This window comes from Eurypyga helias, unplaced genomic scaffold (assembly GCF_000690775.1).
Source record: "Eurypyga helias isolate BGI_N326 unplaced genomic scaffold, ASM69077v1 scaffold7073, whole genome shotgun sequence".
Lineage (NCBI taxonomy): Eukaryota > Metazoa > Chordata > Aves > Eurypygiformes > Eurypygidae > Eurypyga > Eurypyga helias.
Window position 1 is genome coordinate 52,918 of NW_010239200.1, and position 17,392 is coordinate 70,309.

The following is a 17,392-nucleotide window of genomic DNA, read 5'->3' on the forward strand; positions in this document are numbered from 1 at the left end:
GTGAGGGGTAGTGACTGTGCTGGGACACTGAGGAAAACGCAGGATTCCGTGGTTCTGTCACCAGCTTGCCGACTGGCTGACTGTGTGGCCTTGGGCAAATCACTTAGTACTGCTCCTCAGTTTACCTACCTACAAGGCATTTAAGTTGCCTCACCCTCCGAGCTGTGCTGGAGCACAGTTAACATCTGTAACGGGCAGCTGCTCAGCAGCCATACAAGTACAAAATAATAATAATGATGATGATGATAACAATAACAACAACACTAATTTATAGTAATAAAATAAGTTGTCACGAAAAATGTCTTCATGTGCAACTCTAATCGATTCCCCGCTTAACAGAATTGCAGTGTGTGCCCTGAGAATCTCTGAGGAGTAAACTCAGAGCCTGACCCTTTTGAGACTGGAGGGTTTGGGAGAAAAGGGGCATTTTTAGGACAGAATCTGGTGGGTGGGAAGCCAGGCATAAGGAAAAGGCACCAGGAAGTATGGCTGAATGGAAGGATAGTAAGATCTAGAAATGGAAACACACTTCTTGTGTCTGAGATGCAGGGCAGAAGGAAAAGGAGTAAAGCAACAGGACCAGGAAATTAAAAAAAAATCCTCTGCTTGATGATGATGCAGACAAAAGAAACAACTAGTTAACTTTGTCTGGCTTCAGCACAGCTGTCATGCCTTCAGGCTCTTTTAAGCACACAGCAATATTTGATGTTAGTGTTGTCGTCAGCCCAGGTAAATGATGTCATACTTTAACTCAATGCCCAGCACAGAATTGTGCATTTTTCTTACTGTTTTCATATAATGCACCTTTTCACCTTAATGCCCAAGTATTTTGCTTCTATACTTTACCTCTACTATGAACCATCCTTGATCGGCCACGAGAGTTAGAGGGGACACAAATTTTCCTTTTTTGTAGAAAAACCTGTCTGGAATATCCTGTACGTTGTAAACCTGCATGTGTTCCACCGCTTTCAATTTCTGATGTATCTGCAAAGAAAACAAATGTTAGGACACGATATGGCTGTTAAGAGCATACCTGCACCTATGGGTACATGGAAACACCTGAATTTGTGAAATTTGTGAAATGAAAGGCTAATCCCCTTTAATGGCTCATCATCAGCACGTTCAAACGGGGACTTTGCCGGTCTAAAAAATGATGGCTGTGCAAAATCTGCTTATGTGGTTTGGGAGATTCTGAAAACTTGATCATAAACACATAGTAATGCATATGTTATATATACATAACACACACACACTCGCAAATGTACGCATCTGAGTATATCAACCTGCAGAGACAGGCCAAACCATCGCAGGAGACAGCACGCTCTAAGAGGTGAAGGATGCTCCAACGCACCACGTGGACTGGATACAGAGAAGGGACGTTGCCTTTGGCCTCTGCCACTAATCCCCTCTTGGCACTCGAGGGAACAATTAAGGTCACCTCACCTGTGTTGCTTACACTTAACCAGTTCATCCCTGTCAAAGGGACTGATAGTTACCTGCTTCATAAGGATGCGGTGAGATTAACCAGCCAATGCCTGTGGCTTTGAAGCCGCACAACGTGGTTTATTAATATTAATCGTACCGACTACAATATAATCACACAAATGTGCTTAAAACCCAAATTATTCAGAGAAATGTTTAAACACCTAAAGAAGATGTCCATATGCCATAGAGAAGGCAGTTATTGGAGTCCCCAGAGCTCTTATCACCCTTTTGCTTAAATATAAATAAACTTCAGGAATAAAGAGCTCTATTCTGCAAAGAATGAAAGGTCCTTCACCAGCCTTTTAGCAAAGTCCCCCTGCATGTGTGGTGTGTGTATACACGTGCAAGAGATTCACCAGAAGGACGGCACCAGGGTGTGACTGTAAGACTCAGCCCGACGCTCCCACCATGACCTGGACTAGAGAGTGGTTCTGGGGTCTCACCAGTGCTTCTGGTGCTTCAAAATGGGCTAACTCTTAAATGTGATACCACTATGTTATGATACAATCTAATTCCTGAACATGTCTCTTCACAGTGAACTAAGAACAGAGGAATCTGGCTATGGGGAAACAGAAAATCAACTTTATTTCACTTAAAAAAGCAGCACCCCAGCAAGAAGTCCTAAAAAGAAATGAAGGGAGAAAATGAAACCATGGTGCAAGGCATTGTATTTCAGTCTCCTCAGGGATATCAGGCTGTTTAATGAGAGCAAAGCGTGTTTTTAAGGGCTTCATGGGATGAAACCCCCATGTCTGTGTGAAGGTGCAAGTTACACTTGCCTTTCTTTGCAGACCTGGCCTACAACAACAGGAATCTCTGAGTTACAGCTGAGGGGAGCACCTATGGATGCTCTGATCCCCTGCACGAACAACGAAGTAATTCACGTGGAGTGCAGATCGCCCATTTTGTATATCCACTCATCTGTGTTCTGAGGACAGCAATAATGACTTCTCAACCGCTGGTTTCTGGTTCAGCTGTGATGTACTAGTCTATTAGTTACAGATGCTGCATTTTCATTCTTTTCAAGTGGTTTCCAATTTTTTTTCTTGCATTGTTTTACTTTGCCCCTCAAAATCCTACAGTTCTAGTCTTGGGCTTTTATGGTTGATTCAATCCAACATGCTTATTCATCGAAATTGTTCAAAGAAGAATATTGTTGGGGGGCTTAATTTATTTATTTTTTGTTAATGCTGGTCTAATGGAGTTAATTCCTCAAACTCTATGGGAGTTTACTGGAATAAGAATGCCTGACCTCCTCCAGATCATCTGAAAATCCCAGCTAGAGTGTCATTAAACTGAAAAATATGTGTAAAATCCTAAAAATGGATTTTGAGCTGAAATCTTCTGGCTATTTATCAGAAGCACGCAGTGGTGGGGTCTGAAAGCACGTATCTGTGCCAGATAAGGGTCAAAGATCATGCGTATTAATTTGCCTGGTGTGACATTCCTTCAGAAACCATCATCACAGGAGCGTCACAGGATCCAAGTCTGACTCCTGGCAAGAGCCTCAGGCTGATTTTTACACACATCTCTCTGAGAGGGATTGGGACGTCACAAGCAAATATGACACAATTGTCATAAACCCCATAGAACCCAAATAAATATGAGGATGTCCTTACCTCTGCATGCTTCCCTGGAGCTGGCCAGAGGCTCACAACGGGACCCCGGTCCTTCATCTGTATGGTGTCACTCATATTGATATAGTTTTTCAGCTCAATCACTTTGTCCGCCCAAGAGATGTCTGTCATCCCGTGATCGGAGAAGAGGAGGACGTTGACATCGTGCTGAAGGCCCATGCTCTGTGAAGCAAGTGCACGGCAGCTGTTATGGCTGGGAAAGACTTTCCCTTTGTCTGCTGTCACATTTTAACCCCCATTTGGCCTCCACTGATTTCATGGAAGCTGCCCAGGAGGAGCATGGCTGCAGATGCCCTGCAGCGGGCTTTACCATCACCCGTCATGGCTGGTGTCCACCCTGACCCAGAAGAGTCTGAGAGGTCAGTGACAAAGACAGATTTTCCAAATTAAATCCACCCCCCTGCTAAACAACCAGATGCTACATCCCAGTCCCCCAAACTGATTGTCCCAGTTGGTTTTAGGATTTTATCCAACTCTTCTTCATCTGTAGGCCAAGACAGCTGGGGAAGAGCAACTTCGTGGTGGTACCACCTGCGGCAGGGGTGCTTCTCTCTTCCCCTCCCAAGCACTTGCCATTACAGCTTTTATAATTTAATGAAATCGGAAATACATTCTCCTCTCCTCACCGAAACACACGAAAAACCCAAACGTGCATTTATCATTGTCAGAAATATTCACAGAACTGACGTTTACCCCAAAGCTTGGCATCCTCCTTTTCTCACTACAAAATCATGGGGTTTAAAACACAGTTTAAAGTACAGAGTTCTGAGCGGTGCCATAAAAACCCCTGTAAAAGTTAATTGTCTCATTTCACAGACATTAGGAAGCGAGCGCTTTCGATTCATTCGCCCACTATACGTCCCGGCCGGCAAGACAAGTTACAAGCCGAGCAACACCTAGATGGTTTATGGCCTCCCGGGGCTATCGGTGTAATAAGCCACTAACCACTGCTGAAAATAAAAATCAGGGCGATGGTGCCTGGACTTCCACGTGATCTTGACAGCCTCTGTTTCTCGGGAAATAAAAGTTTACAGCCAACGTACCCCGTTAACAGGCACTGAAAAGGCTTTTGGCAATGCCACAAAGAGCAGCTTTGAAAGCCTCTCCCAGACACACCGGGTAGCTGGGTCCTCGGATGCCACTCACCTTGATCTGCGCGATCATGTTGCTCAAGGCTTTGTCCACCTCCCTCACGGCGCTCTTGCGCTGCTGGGACGAAGGGCCGTAGTGGTGGCCTTCCACGTCGACGCGCTCGTAGTACACGGCGCCCATGTCGGCGCTGCCGTTGCTGGAGGTGGGAAGGAGGGGAAGGAGTGACTGCCCAGGCGCCTTCCCCTCCCGGCTGCCAGCATTAGTTTCCTAAGCGGCACGTAGACACAAAACCCCTGAGGAACGTTTTCTGATCCCAGCCTGTCCCTCCCTACCTGCTGTCGCATGGCTGGGCTTGCCCCTCGCGCCCAGAGCACCGGGATCTGCCGGAGAGCCCCATCCGAGGTGCCAGGCAGAGACTGCCATGCGCAAACAGCCCGGCCCGGCAGCCCTCGGCTGTGTCTTCAAATTAGGAACGCAGCTTTTTGACAAAGAAAGAGCCAGAGAAATACTGATTTCTGTGCTGAATGCCCTTATGGAAAAGGACTGTGGGAATTACCAGCTAAACATGCTTTAATTAAGGTTTGGCCCTTCTGGCTTTCTCCTGTGTGAGGTCTCCCAAAGCACCGAGGTCAGCTCAGGACAAGGCTCCTCCATGACCCTGCAAAACTCAAGTGGTATGAATCCGGGTGAGATTTTTTAGATGGGAGTTTCTATTCAGGAATATGACCAACGGAAAACTAAGGTAATCTCAGAGTTGCACAAGCTTAGCCGATCACACGTTTCTGCACTGAATGCCCTCAGCCTAATTAGTGGGGATTGTGCATACGTAAGTGCTTAATTACATCACTGTGACCAATTTACAGTTCACTGTGAAGCCCCCCAAGAGCAGCTGTGTGGGTAAAATCACAAATCTATGCTCGTGAAGTTCAAACCCAGCCTTTTTCTACTGTACTTAATATATGACATGGTGTGCTGTCCATAACACACCCCCTCATCCAGATCAAGGTCCCTACAGAAAGACTTCGTGTGATGTCCTGACAGGTCCAGCTTCTCTGACTAAAGACACCCAAGTAGTTGGTGTAATGAGTGAGACAGAAGAGAAGAAATCAGAGGTGAGGGACTGAATGAATGACTTCGGGTCAGTCATTTGCATCTGTAAGTTTGCTGAAGGCTTCGGAGAAGCAGTCCTGTAGGAAGCGGAAGGTCCCCGCCGAGGTGGGAATTTCTCCACTACTGGCCCTGCAGAACTGTGTTCTTTCTCACTCTTCACGATTTTAAAATCATTAAAATGAAGCAGCCCTTCCCTCCACATAATTTCATTTTAAGCATTACTTTCCATCCATATTAGGTATGAATTAATTTCTAAAATTTAACCCTGTAATTCCTATATCACATACGCACTCGTTCAACCTACTGAAACACTCTTCTTCTGCCACAGTGCCTGTATTAATTAGCCGCTGAGACTGCTTTGTGTCTTCTTACCCGTAACTAAATGATCATTTTGATCAAGACAGGAGCTAAGAAAGAGATTTATTACATAAAACCAGTGGTCTTACTTAGGCTGAGGTGAGATTTCTCAGTGAGGGCTCAGTGCTGTGAGGATGAACGTTCAGCTTTGCAGATGACTTCAATGGAAGAAGCTCCAGTTACATGGCATGCTTAGGAATTTTCAGGATTGGGTAGAGCACATCCAGAGCTTGTAAGACTGAGTTTGATTTTGTTTCCGTTTTTTGCCTGTTTTCTTAAGAAAAGTAGGCATTGCTGATCATGGCTTGCATGGGAGAACTAATCTGTCTTTTTAGCTGTGTCCTGTCCTCTCAGACCACTAGTAATTTCCAAAAGAAATGGCTAAGGAAAGCTTGCTGAAGAAAGCTGGATGGCATCGATGGCAGTACCAAAAAGAGTTTTATATTTTACCAACGTGCTTTGCAAGTACCAAGCAAATTTCAGGAAGGTAGGTGGGTTACAACAGCCCTTAAATTTTAGTTGTGGAAAAGACATAAAGGAGGTTTTAGTTTTACTTGCCAAAAAGTAAAAGGCGCTTGACTTGATTTTTAATATTTTTGTTCTAAATAATGGTCTCAAAGCACCTGTTTGAAGAGACTGGAGGATATTCCTGAAGAATGGTTTCCTTTGGTTGCGAGAGGAGCTCAGGGGCTCCCTGATGAGATAGGCACTCCTGCCCTTGCAGAGGGCATTGATAAAACTCCCTTTGACCCCGGTGAAGTTAGGATGGGTCAGGACATTCCAGTGCCCAAACTCAAGTTAACCCCTAGGCCACCATGCCACGATAAAAGGCTTACTCTCTCCACCCTGAAGTCCCTGTGAGGTTTGCTAATGACGGGAGCGTAAGTGCAGTTCATTAACTACTATTACCTGCCATTAGGACAGCTGAACAAGGCACTGCTCCAGGCAACAGACTGCCCTTGCCACAGGCTGTTTTCCCGCATAAAGCCAGCACCAGCCTCAGCCTAATGGGCTTTTTCTATTAGGTGGGGTGTGGAAAGGCAACATGCTGGATTTGCCAGCCTCTGAGCAGCATCAGGAGTCAGAAGCTCTTGCAAAAGATGGGGATGACAATAAAACGCAGCTGAAGACTCTTCTACCCAGAGATGCCAACTCCTGCTAAATGAATACACCTACAACAGAGGCATTTCAGAGACTTTACTTCTTATGGGCTGGCGCAGCGGCACTGAAAATTGCTTGCTGAATTTTAAAGGACGAAAGAACGAATGATGGGAGAAATAAGTGAGAGACAAGATAAGGAAACCTTACCTGTTTTCTTTGTTCATTCTCTACCCCTCTTTCTTACTGGAAGTCCCTGCAGTATTTACACCCACAATTTATTCTTCATTTTATCGACGATCGTTCCCTTTTCCTGTTTCCTGCCCTGCTGCAGACGTGACACTTAGTTTAAAGGAAAGGAACCCAGACAGAAATTCAAGAGGGGATGGTGAGTAAATGGACACCAGAGACTGGACCTCCCGCAGCTCCAGCAGGATCTGTAGGATTTGGGCTCTTCAGAAGGCTGGTCACTGCAGACATCGTGGTGGCAGGCATTTGCTCTTTTCTTGAAACTGCCAGCTTCCACCTCCAGCGAGCTGCCCCACCGACCCTCTTGTGTCCCTGCCCTTTTCTTCTTCTCCACCAAAAGCAACAGCAAGCACCACCCTTGTGACTCGGGGTGAATTAGCTATTTAAATGTTTTCACTGGGCTCCAGCTACCTTAAAGGGCAGCTTGAAGGGCTGGAGCTTTCAACAGTTTGTGCCTCTCTTTTAATCACGTTCACAACGACAAAGCTGCAACCCATCCTGAGCAGCTTTATGCACCTTGCTTCATAGCAACCAGACAGGAAGCTTCAAGATATCACCCATCCCCAAATGATACTCAATCAGAAAGCTCTCCATGTTAATTCTGGCTTTCCACCAGAAGTCAGAGCTGGTGTTTGTATTCAGTTTACCATTCCCTTCTTTATTTACTGAATTAGAAGTGTTGCAGAAGCCCTAGAAAGCCTCCTACGGCATGTATGGCCTCCTCATGTCACATGCGGATAACTTTCATAAAATATAAGCTAAATCTTCTCAGGATCAAACGTCTCGCATGTTTGGAAAGAGCTTCCCCCTAAGCCCCATGCTGTAAACGACACTGTGATCTGTGAGCATCTGTGCAGCAGCACCCGGCGTGCAGCTGGGAGCAGCATCTCATCCAGCCGCACTCCCATCGGTCTGGAGCCTTCATGTCAAGGACAAGCAACACTCAGCATTTGAGCATGAAACTCTTCAGATTCAAATTTCTATGGCAGTCGGCAAGTAGCAAATTAGAAGTGCATCCTAGGATTGGATAAATCATGGAAGCCACAAGGTTTTGAAAGAGGAAGCTTAGTAATAGCTAAGGTAAGGCATTGGCTCTGCACATGGCGGTGCAATCTTCCCTGATTTTACAAGGTACATGGAACTGTCCTTTGTTAACATCTGGATGAGAGATGGTGGAATGGAAAGCTGGGGATGGAGCATACATTTTTCCTAGGAGCTGGTTATATTCCCATTTGTTGGACCATAAGACTATTAGAGGTCTCTTCCAACTGAATATTCTATTCTATTCCATTCCATTCCCATATTTGGAATGCCAGCTCCAAAATCACTGTGCCTGAGATGTTCTAAAGTGCAGAAGGAGCCAAAGCATTGGTCTTGTGAACAAGTGACTGAAGGAGAATTTCTGAATTTCCTAGTTCCCAGGACCTCTGTCTCTAAATCAAAGCATTTGAAAGTCTGCCCTTGCAGCAGACAGATACTCACAGATCTTGAAGTTGTTTGAAAGAGCAAATTAAAAACAGTAAGTCAGAATGTCTCCTCTGTGTTGTAACCTACACATGAAAAGAGGAGCACACCTTTCCCTCCAATCTTAATGTAAGAGCCTATTTCTGTAATGGTCATGTTTCTATGACTGCATTGTAAACTAGTCTCAGGCTCCACCTTCCTACGTGGGATCCAATCCCAAAAATCGCCCTACAGCAAAGCTGATGGTAAACCCAAATACTCATCCTTGAGAGAGGAAACCCCACGCCGCAGAAGCTTGGTGACTTACCGCAAAGCCTCGAGAGCATCCCTGATGGCATCCGCAAAGTTTTTGTCTGTTGGGACACTGAAGTACTCGCGGCAATAACTTGGCCTGACTCCAAGGATTTCGACCTCACAACCTACAAACAAAGAATGTGGTAAGGGCCGCTGTTTCACCGTGATCACAGCCCCCACACCATGAGGTCCGAGTCCACGTTTGTAAATTCCCTGTGACATTACTTACCTTACACCTTCCCTGCAGGAAACCTTGTGGTTGGGAAAGGAAAAGGGGAGAGAGGTTGGTTTGATGAGGGCTCGTAGCAAACCATATATTCGATCCTTTTATTTCCCTCAGTAAAAGGAAGGTCTCTGCATGACCTTCCCACAATAAAACTCCCGATTCCCTTGTGGCAGATGGTTTTTCCACCTAAATCGCTAGCTTGTTTTCATTTTAACGACTGCGGCCACATAGCCTCATTTCCAGGCTTCCAACATAATAGATTTAGATATTGTTCCCTGAAAGTTCAGCAAATATTTTCCAGTTAGACACGCTGGAAATATACGTCGTAATATCCTCTATAAACTGCATTTTATTATGTGATACTGGCACTCCACTATTAAATCTATTTCCCAGGAGGTCTTATTAAAACAGTATAAACCAATTAACTCTCTTGGTAACTTGCAGCCTTCCTTGCAAAATACATCCCGTTTTATGGCCCAAAAATTTATGGCAAGAAATCCTACAGGAGAACACGGCCCTGAAAACTCAAAAACATGTTTTTGTGGGTTTTTTTGCCCTTTCTCTCTCCGGTTACTATGCTGCTGAATAACATTAATATTTTAAAGAACTGTGCTTTCAGAAACACTAGATTCATGCAAATTATTTGCAAGAACCCCAGAGTCCTCCCATCACAGTTAGGCATTTTCTGGTGTGTTCCTGGGGCACAAGAAAAACAAAAAAAAGAAATTTTGCAAAATGGCCTCCGTGTAGAGCAATATGGTCAGGTAATAAAGGCAAGTCTAAGCCATAGCCTGAATCTGCCTATATTTGGGTCACTTTGCTTCTCCTTTGGGATGAAAGGAATAGGCATTAAGTACTGTCTTAAGTTGACTCATTGCTTGCGGGGGAAGAAGGTGGTGCAGGAGGTGTAAGTGCGGAGAGGGCACTAGAGCAAGCAGAGCTGCTTGTAAATCAGGGGTGATTTACAGTGGTTTGCTTCCTGGGACAGGCAGTAAAGAGAATTTGTCGGTATCTTCCATCTCAGCCTGAGTGAGTCCACACCGCTGAGGTGCAATACGGGGACACTGGGAACAGCACACCGCTTGCAGGCTGAGCTGGCTATGAGACTTCTCATCGTGAGAAGTCAGGCTATGAGACTTCTCATCGTGACTTCTCGGGAGTACCGTGACAGGTTAGAAAAACTTCAATATTTAAGCTTAGGCAATTTAAAAAAACCCTTCAGTGATTTGCAGAAGGCTTGATGGAGGTTACCCTTTCTGTTCAAGAGCCCTAGTACGCATGACAGATTCGGTCTCTTCACCCAGCGGTCCATGGTAGCAGCTCTCAGGTCTCCACATTCTTTGTGTGTTTCAAGGGACCCCATCTAGCATGATAAATTGTTTGTAAGAACTAATTATTTGGAATAATACACAGAAAATGTAGTCAACTGATTTACTTTCCTGTAAAAACACATCTATGTAATTTTGAACCTCTATGTAATATTTGTTTTTATAAAAATTGTGGGAGTGCACGATGGTGCTCACTTTTCATTCTTCTCCTGTTGCCCCAAAATTTATATGACTTAATCCTCCCCTCTCTGCATGGAGATGCTTTAGTGTTTCTCTCTCCACCACAAACCTAATCTGCAACCGGGATGAACAGCCTGCAGCTTACTTGACAAGAACTGTCTCTCCATACGGTCCCACAGTAAAACAACTATACATCTGCACCCAGCGCCTTTGAGAAATTACACTGTGCAACACAGACAGAGACCTAATCTTCAAAGAACTGTATTCCATGAATGACCTGAAGTCATCTCCAGGAGGCCAGAGCCCTCACCAGCATGCAGCTTCAGTCGTTTGTACGATGTCCTGGGTGCTACTATCAGCAAAACAAAGGGTTTCAGCTGCCTCAGATGCTAGAGGTGACGCAGGAATCCTCCGTTGACTTTATTCCAAGACTGAACTGGAATGTCAGAGACAACTTCTCCTCTGACACTTGAGTCTGGGAAAAGACTGGCTCCAAAGCCAGGCAAGAAGTTAAGGATGCGTTTGGGAACGTGTTGGAAATGCTCAGTATTTCAGTTCATGTGGATGACTGCTCACAGGCAATGACTAATATGATGCTTTAGCCTCTTTTTTCCTCTTCAGATACTGACATCAGGTTATAATTTTCTCAGATATCATTCCTCAGAATTATTCACGAGATAATTACAACCGGAAGCATTAACATCTTGGGGATCTGGGATATTTCAGTTGCTCAGATACCTTTGCTAATTCTAGACTGTCAAGTGATGAGCACGACGCAAAAGACTACAGAGGCACCAACAATTAGAAATCATTCTGGCCACTAAATACTGATCTTCAAGTGTGAAGTTCATTGGCAGGAAGACTGAATATTCAGGCTGCTTAGATAACAAGAGCTTCCTTTTTTAGCTTCTGTGATGAACAGAACTTAAAACTGGATTTTTGACGTTAAGGCTTGTTACAATTCCAACATGCTGGTCATGAAGACCCTTTAATATTTAAATTTCATTTTGGTAGAGACCAGGACGGATGGTAAACTTTCTTATTTAAATATTATGGGATAGGATATTTAAAAAGACTGCAAGCCAGACAAAGGGAACGTTAAGTTTTTCTTGGTTAAACTACAAATAGATGAGTGGCATTTACTAAGATGTAATGTTAGATACCTTTCTGCACAGTTTTGTATGACAAAAAATGACATAAAAGCATGAACTACTGGAGCAGGAATAAGGACTGCTTTTGCAGTGATATATAGACTCCTCTTTACGAATCTGACACGCCGAGCTGAACCTCTGCCAGCTTTAAATTGCATTTCTAAACACTGATTTAGCAGCTGGACACTTCACGTCATAACAGAAAGTTTTGAAAACTTTCCAGACTAGCTCCACGGTCTGGTAAATGTTGTGTTTAAATGGTGAAAGGTTGGGTTTAGAGTCTTTTTTTACCCCTTTGTCTCATTTCAGTGTTGAGAAGAGATGTCACTGCACTGCAACTGAAGCAGTTGCATAGGCTGCTGAAAAACACAGGATGAGCGTGGGGAGCGATATAAAGCTTTGACTTTGGTGGTACTGCCGGGATGCTCTCACACTCCCCTGGGGCTTCTCCATCCTCGGGAGCAGCGGTGCTTCAGAGAGGCAACCTGGGCACGAGGCTGTGCATTTCACCCCAAGTGTGGCCTTAGCTGTTGAGTTTTACTTGCAAACGGTCAGGGGATACATGACTGTTTCCCCAGGAATGCCTGGAAGAGCAGAAACTGCCAAATAAATGCTGTGAAGAAAGGAGAAAAACGTCCCTGCAGGCCAAGTGCTTAACGTTTTGGCACTGGGACCCCTGGCACAGTGGTATTTTGGCTCCTCCGCTGCTAGAGGCAGGAGAGCTCAGATGGATTCTGCTCAGGAGTTGCCTTTGCCATGTTTATGCTGGACTCACAGAAAAGCTGTGATGGACGGGTGTTGGCATCCAGCAGCCCTCCTGCTCTGCGTCCCTGTCCGCTTGGGTCTGGTTTTTCTTCCTTTAAACACTGAATACGCATGAGAGAGGAATATAGGGAAGAGCAGCAGATTTTGGGCTCAGACTTTAGGAAGCTTGGAACTGGCTCTGAGGAGGAAATGGCAGAAATGGTGTAAGTTAACCCAAGGAATCAGCTCCCTGGCACTCGCAACGTGTTTCTCCCACATTTGATGGGTCTCATTTGTCTTCGCCACTCCCTAGAGAGAAAACAGCACCTTCCAGAACAAAGTGTGATGAATTTGGCTGTACATTGCTCTTCGTATTAACAGTTTCCCAAACTTTTCCTGTTTGGATCTTTATCAGATTTACAAGATCCATTGCTAAGCAGCAGTATATCCTCAGGCTGGAAAGTTAATCACTAATAGCAGATCATAGTGCGAATGTCTGTGGGACCTCCACTCCCACTGGTTATTAAACCCTTATTTTTTCTTTTCGTGGCTTGGCAATGCTCCCCAGTCAAATGTCTTTTAAAGAATTAAAGCTTTAAAATAATAAATCTAGAAAAAAAGATTACATCCATCCTATGGAACCAGAAAACAGTTCCAAAAAATCATATGGGGAGAACATAATAAATATATACTATTGCTTTTGGGGTGACTTCTATTTATTCCAGTTACACCTGGACTCCCACTGTGGCGTGGCTGCCCTGTGTTTTAGTTCAATAGTTCCACGTTTGACCCTGCCTCCTGCCCTGTGCCTGACCCTGTATGGCCAATGTGTCCTTTGAGACTGTGAACACCCTTAAATATAAAGCATGTGCTTAAGAATTGGCTGAACTGAGGCACTGATGACTTTGCCAAAGGTCGTCAGTCACAGATAAATAACTGATGACAGACGGATGTACACGTCACAATCCACAGCTAAATTACGGACCTATGCAAAAACTCCCACTGGCATCAGCCGGGCACAAATCCCCCCGCTGTGTGGTAAGAGAGCCAGTACACATACTCGGCACTGGAAAAAAAGAGGCTCTGCTGTTCTTTGCAGTTTTCCACTGGAAATGGTAGATGGGTAAGCGCAAAGGGTGCATACGTGCATACAGGGACACGTACATACACACCTCACACGTCTTTGCCCTGGGAGGCACTGCTCAAAGGGCAACATGAAGGAGCTAGGCGAAGTCCGAAGGCATTTAACGGAAAGTGATACTGTCCCTTTGGATTTCAGTAGCCCTCTGTAGACTGTTCCATCTATTCAGTACATAATTATTAGTACAAAATCAATAGTCTACAGAAACAGATCTTTTTGTAAACCTTTAGAAGAATTTCTACATTTGTGTGTAATTTCTATATCCTACTGTTTGCATTGCTGTGAGGTCACTTGGGTACTCTCCAGTAAGAAGCAGCTTTTTTTTGGTGTGCTGCTCCAAACTGTTATATCTACTCTGCAATTCCAGTCCCTCAGACTGCCTTTGAGTCCATGGGGCAATACTGTCACCCTCAGATCTTTTCGCTCTTCAGTACTGTAGGAACACTCTGGATGGCTTTCCAGTGTTTTTCATCTTGGTTCACTCTTTCTTCCCTTCCCTGAGAACTGAGGCCTTTTTTCTGGGATGCCATTAGCCACATCGCATGGGAAGCTACTCTGCAATTCCAGTCCCTCAGACTGCCTTTGAGTCCATGGGGCAATACTGTCACCCTCAGATCTTTTCGCTCTTCAGTACTGTAGGAACACTCTGGATGGCTTTCCAGTGTTTTTCATCTTGGTTCACTCTTTCTTCCCTTCCCTGAGAACTGAGGCCTTTTTTCTGGGATGCCATTAGCCACATCGCATGGGAAGAGCGCCCACGGCGTGAGTCAGATGCCGCTGCCCTACCCACTAGCACTGGCTGCATTCGGTACAGCTCTTCCAACATGTGGTCCTCCAGCCTGCAGTTGCACATATGAGGATATTTGCATACTGCATAGGTAGCAGAGTTAAAAGAAGTTGAGAAGCCGGGTACCTTGCAAGGGATTTGGTCTGGCTGCATAGCTGGAACACTTATTTCCACGTGGGTCCCTAAATGGACAGCCTAAGGGCATACTCCTATTTGTTAAAGGACTTGTTTTTATATATCTCTAGTGATTTCAGTCGTCCAACACCCAACAGACAAGGAATGGAAAGGCCAAGTCCCTCCAAATGAATGGCTCAGGCTCAGAGCAACTGGGACCTCAGCTGAGTTAATGATGAATGAGGACAAGAGTCCTCACTCCAGCTCACCAAAGGATGCTTTGCTTTCAGCTGGATTTTGCTGTGCCCACAGAACAGATCATCTTCAACTCTCAGCTACTGATTTCCAGGTTAAAACCAAATGAGCAGTGGGAGAGGATGGTTACTGTTTAACTTTGATCAGTGACATGGTCTAAAGCGTTGCTCCATGAACCATTCATGGAGCAACCATTTGGCACAGCAGAAGCCACAGGTAGGTAGAAGAAGCAAGCAGTTGGTGGAGAAGGGGGTGCTCTGCAAGCCAGCATGCCCCTTGAGGGTACATTTGGTGGAAAGCTACCTCCAGTGAGACTTCAGTCTTCTTTTTTCTATACCTATGTAAATTGTCATGGCCTAAGAAAAGAGAATTCGTTTCTATGTGGATCAGTAAAATATACATCGTTCTTGTTTGTATTTCAGCATATTGAAGAGCCATCCTACAGCGTATGGAGTGCTTAGATGTGAAGGTGCACTGTTAAGATGCTAGCAATATTTGACATACTAACCTGGCCAGTAGTACATGAAAACGTTCTTCTTCTGTTTCATCATAGTGACCCACAAAGGCTCGGATCCATCCCACCATAGAGGCAGCAGGCTTTCTTTATTCACACCAATATCAAAAGATAGATTTGTCTTTTGGTCCCACATGTAGTTTCCAATCATCTGATGGACCTCACAATGCCGACCTTCAGAGATGGAATAAAAAAAAAAAGAGCACAGTCAGATTGGTGTTCTCCAGCAGAAGGATGCCACCAGTACCACCACTGCTGCCACCAGCTCATCCAGCAAATCAGCTGTGAAGCTCATATTGGATCTCGGGGACCCCTTACCTTGCAACTGCTCATACGATCTTGACTCTTACTTTTTATTGAGGTCCTCCAGGTAGCAGTCTATATCCCCCAGTTCAGCCACCTAAAGTTAGCTGCTGAAGCTTGGGTCAACCATCCTTTGCTCCCTTTACAGTCAGTGGAGAAGAGGCAGCTCTAGAAAGCAATTCATGCCATCCTAAGATAAGCATCTAAGGTATCTGGGAAGAGTTATCCTCTCGAGGTGCACACTGCTCTCTATTAACTGTAGAGAAACAACTCCTCACCAGCTTCACTGGAGACAGCCAACTTTCAGACAGCTAAGGCCAGAAGAACCAAATCCTGCACCCCTTGGCCTGCTCCACAGGCCGTGCCCAGTCCATAAACACACACCGCGGCAGCAGCAGCCCGTGCAGGCGCCACGTGTTGGGCTGACGTCTGGCTCCTACTCACGCAACGTGTGCCAAGCCAGAGGCCGTTTCAAGCTACCCGCAGCACAGGGCTGCGGGAAGCAGACACTAAACGGGAAGGGACAAGAGCACGATCTGGAAACATAGAATAAAGTTTGGGAAACTCGCATTTCCCCTCTCCTTTATCCACAGGGCCCATTGTTTTTCTGCAAACAAGCTAAAACTAGGCTAGAACCTTTATATATATTATTTTAATTTTCCATTATTGCCATCTTTTTTTTGTAACGAACACACTTTGTTCTTGGTTGGGGGGACAGCAACCATTTCATCAGACACTTCCAGGCCTTTTACTGCACCTTGGGCAACTTTCTATTGCAAGAAACAACTTGACATTGTCAGAAGAGAAGATACTGTATTTTAAGAGTTAATCTGCAGGTGAATTAACAAAAATGGGAAGAGACATGTTGAAGATTAAGTTGTACTGGGAGTTCACAATTTCCGTATCATAAAAAGCAACGACTGATGAACGCGTGTGACACGGTCATCATTAGCTGGTGAGTCACGACATTGCAAGGATCCAGATAACAGGGTTAGATTATCGAGAGACTGAGCATGGTGATCAGGACTGAAATAACCTCAGTACACTTGTTTTAAAAAGGCATCATTTTGAGCGGAGGACTCTGCATATTTTGGGTACACGTGACCTTGAAGTGGATTTTGAACTCTCCTTCCCTACTACAAACTATTTCAATTATGCAAAACATTTCCTCCCCCCCCCAGCAGAGAAACGCAGTCCCGGTTTGTGGCAGTCCCTATTCTCAAAAACGCAGCCTTCCTACTTAGAGGACAACTTCCTTCCTTCAGCTTCTTGAAGTCCACATACTCCCCCGTACATAGCAACCTACTGAGCGGCAGGCAGGCAGCCGGCGACAGCCCGGGAAGCCTGCAGGCGGGTGCGGAACCTGTTAGGTCATGTGTCTGTATGATGTATAACTAGTCTTCAGGTAGAAACAACGAGCTCTAGCTGCTGCTGCTGAGAGCTCCCTAGAGGATTTAAGGTCTGCTGTCAGTTTGCCCACCTCTCTGAGGAACAGAATGGAGATTTTCCTCTGTAGCGTTGTTGGGAAGTTTAATTAACTGTGTGCACTAATACAGTATTGTTCAGATCTCGAAGTCAGACAAGTTCTTCCTTCTATGGACTCCAACTCCCTTTTTATATTAAAATTTAAAAGAGGCCTAGAAGACTGTAAGGCATCAATTTTCACTGCAGACATCCCTGGTTCACAGGGCCAGAAGAGAACATCAGATGAGCGCATTTATCATCAGTAAACACTGCTCAAAAAGTATGCCTGGTCTCTAATTTTATTTTTGAACTTTGTTAATCTTCCACCATGGCTGTTCTGTGCCTTGCTCGCTAGATTAAAAAGCCCTGCAATAGCTGGCATTTCTGCCCTACCCCCCC

General features: G+C 45.0%; 1 protein-coding gene across 1 annotated transcript in view; it reads right to left on the bottom strand.

Annotated features, from left to right (window-relative positions):
* The window catches only part of ENPP6 (ectonucleotide pyrophosphatase/phosphodiesterase 6), a gene marked incomplete at its 5' end in the record, with an annotated part of 19,353 nt that extends 3,940 nt beyond the window's left edge, over positions 1 to 15,413 (bottom strand). Inside the window, 5 exons of the mRNA XM_010148057.1 lie at positions 847 to 984; positions 3,105 to 3,284; positions 4,269 to 4,410; positions 8,800 to 8,911; positions 15,221 to 15,413. Of these exons, the coding sequence (XP_010146359.1) occupies positions 847 to 984; positions 3,105 to 3,284; positions 4,269 to 4,410; positions 8,800 to 8,911; positions 15,221 to 15,413 (765 nt within the window). The remainder of the gene's footprint in view (positions 1 to 846; positions 985 to 3,104; positions 3,285 to 4,268; positions 4,411 to 8,799; positions 8,912 to 15,220) is intronic.
* Between the last annotated feature and the right edge of the window lie 1,979 nt (positions 15,414 to 17,392).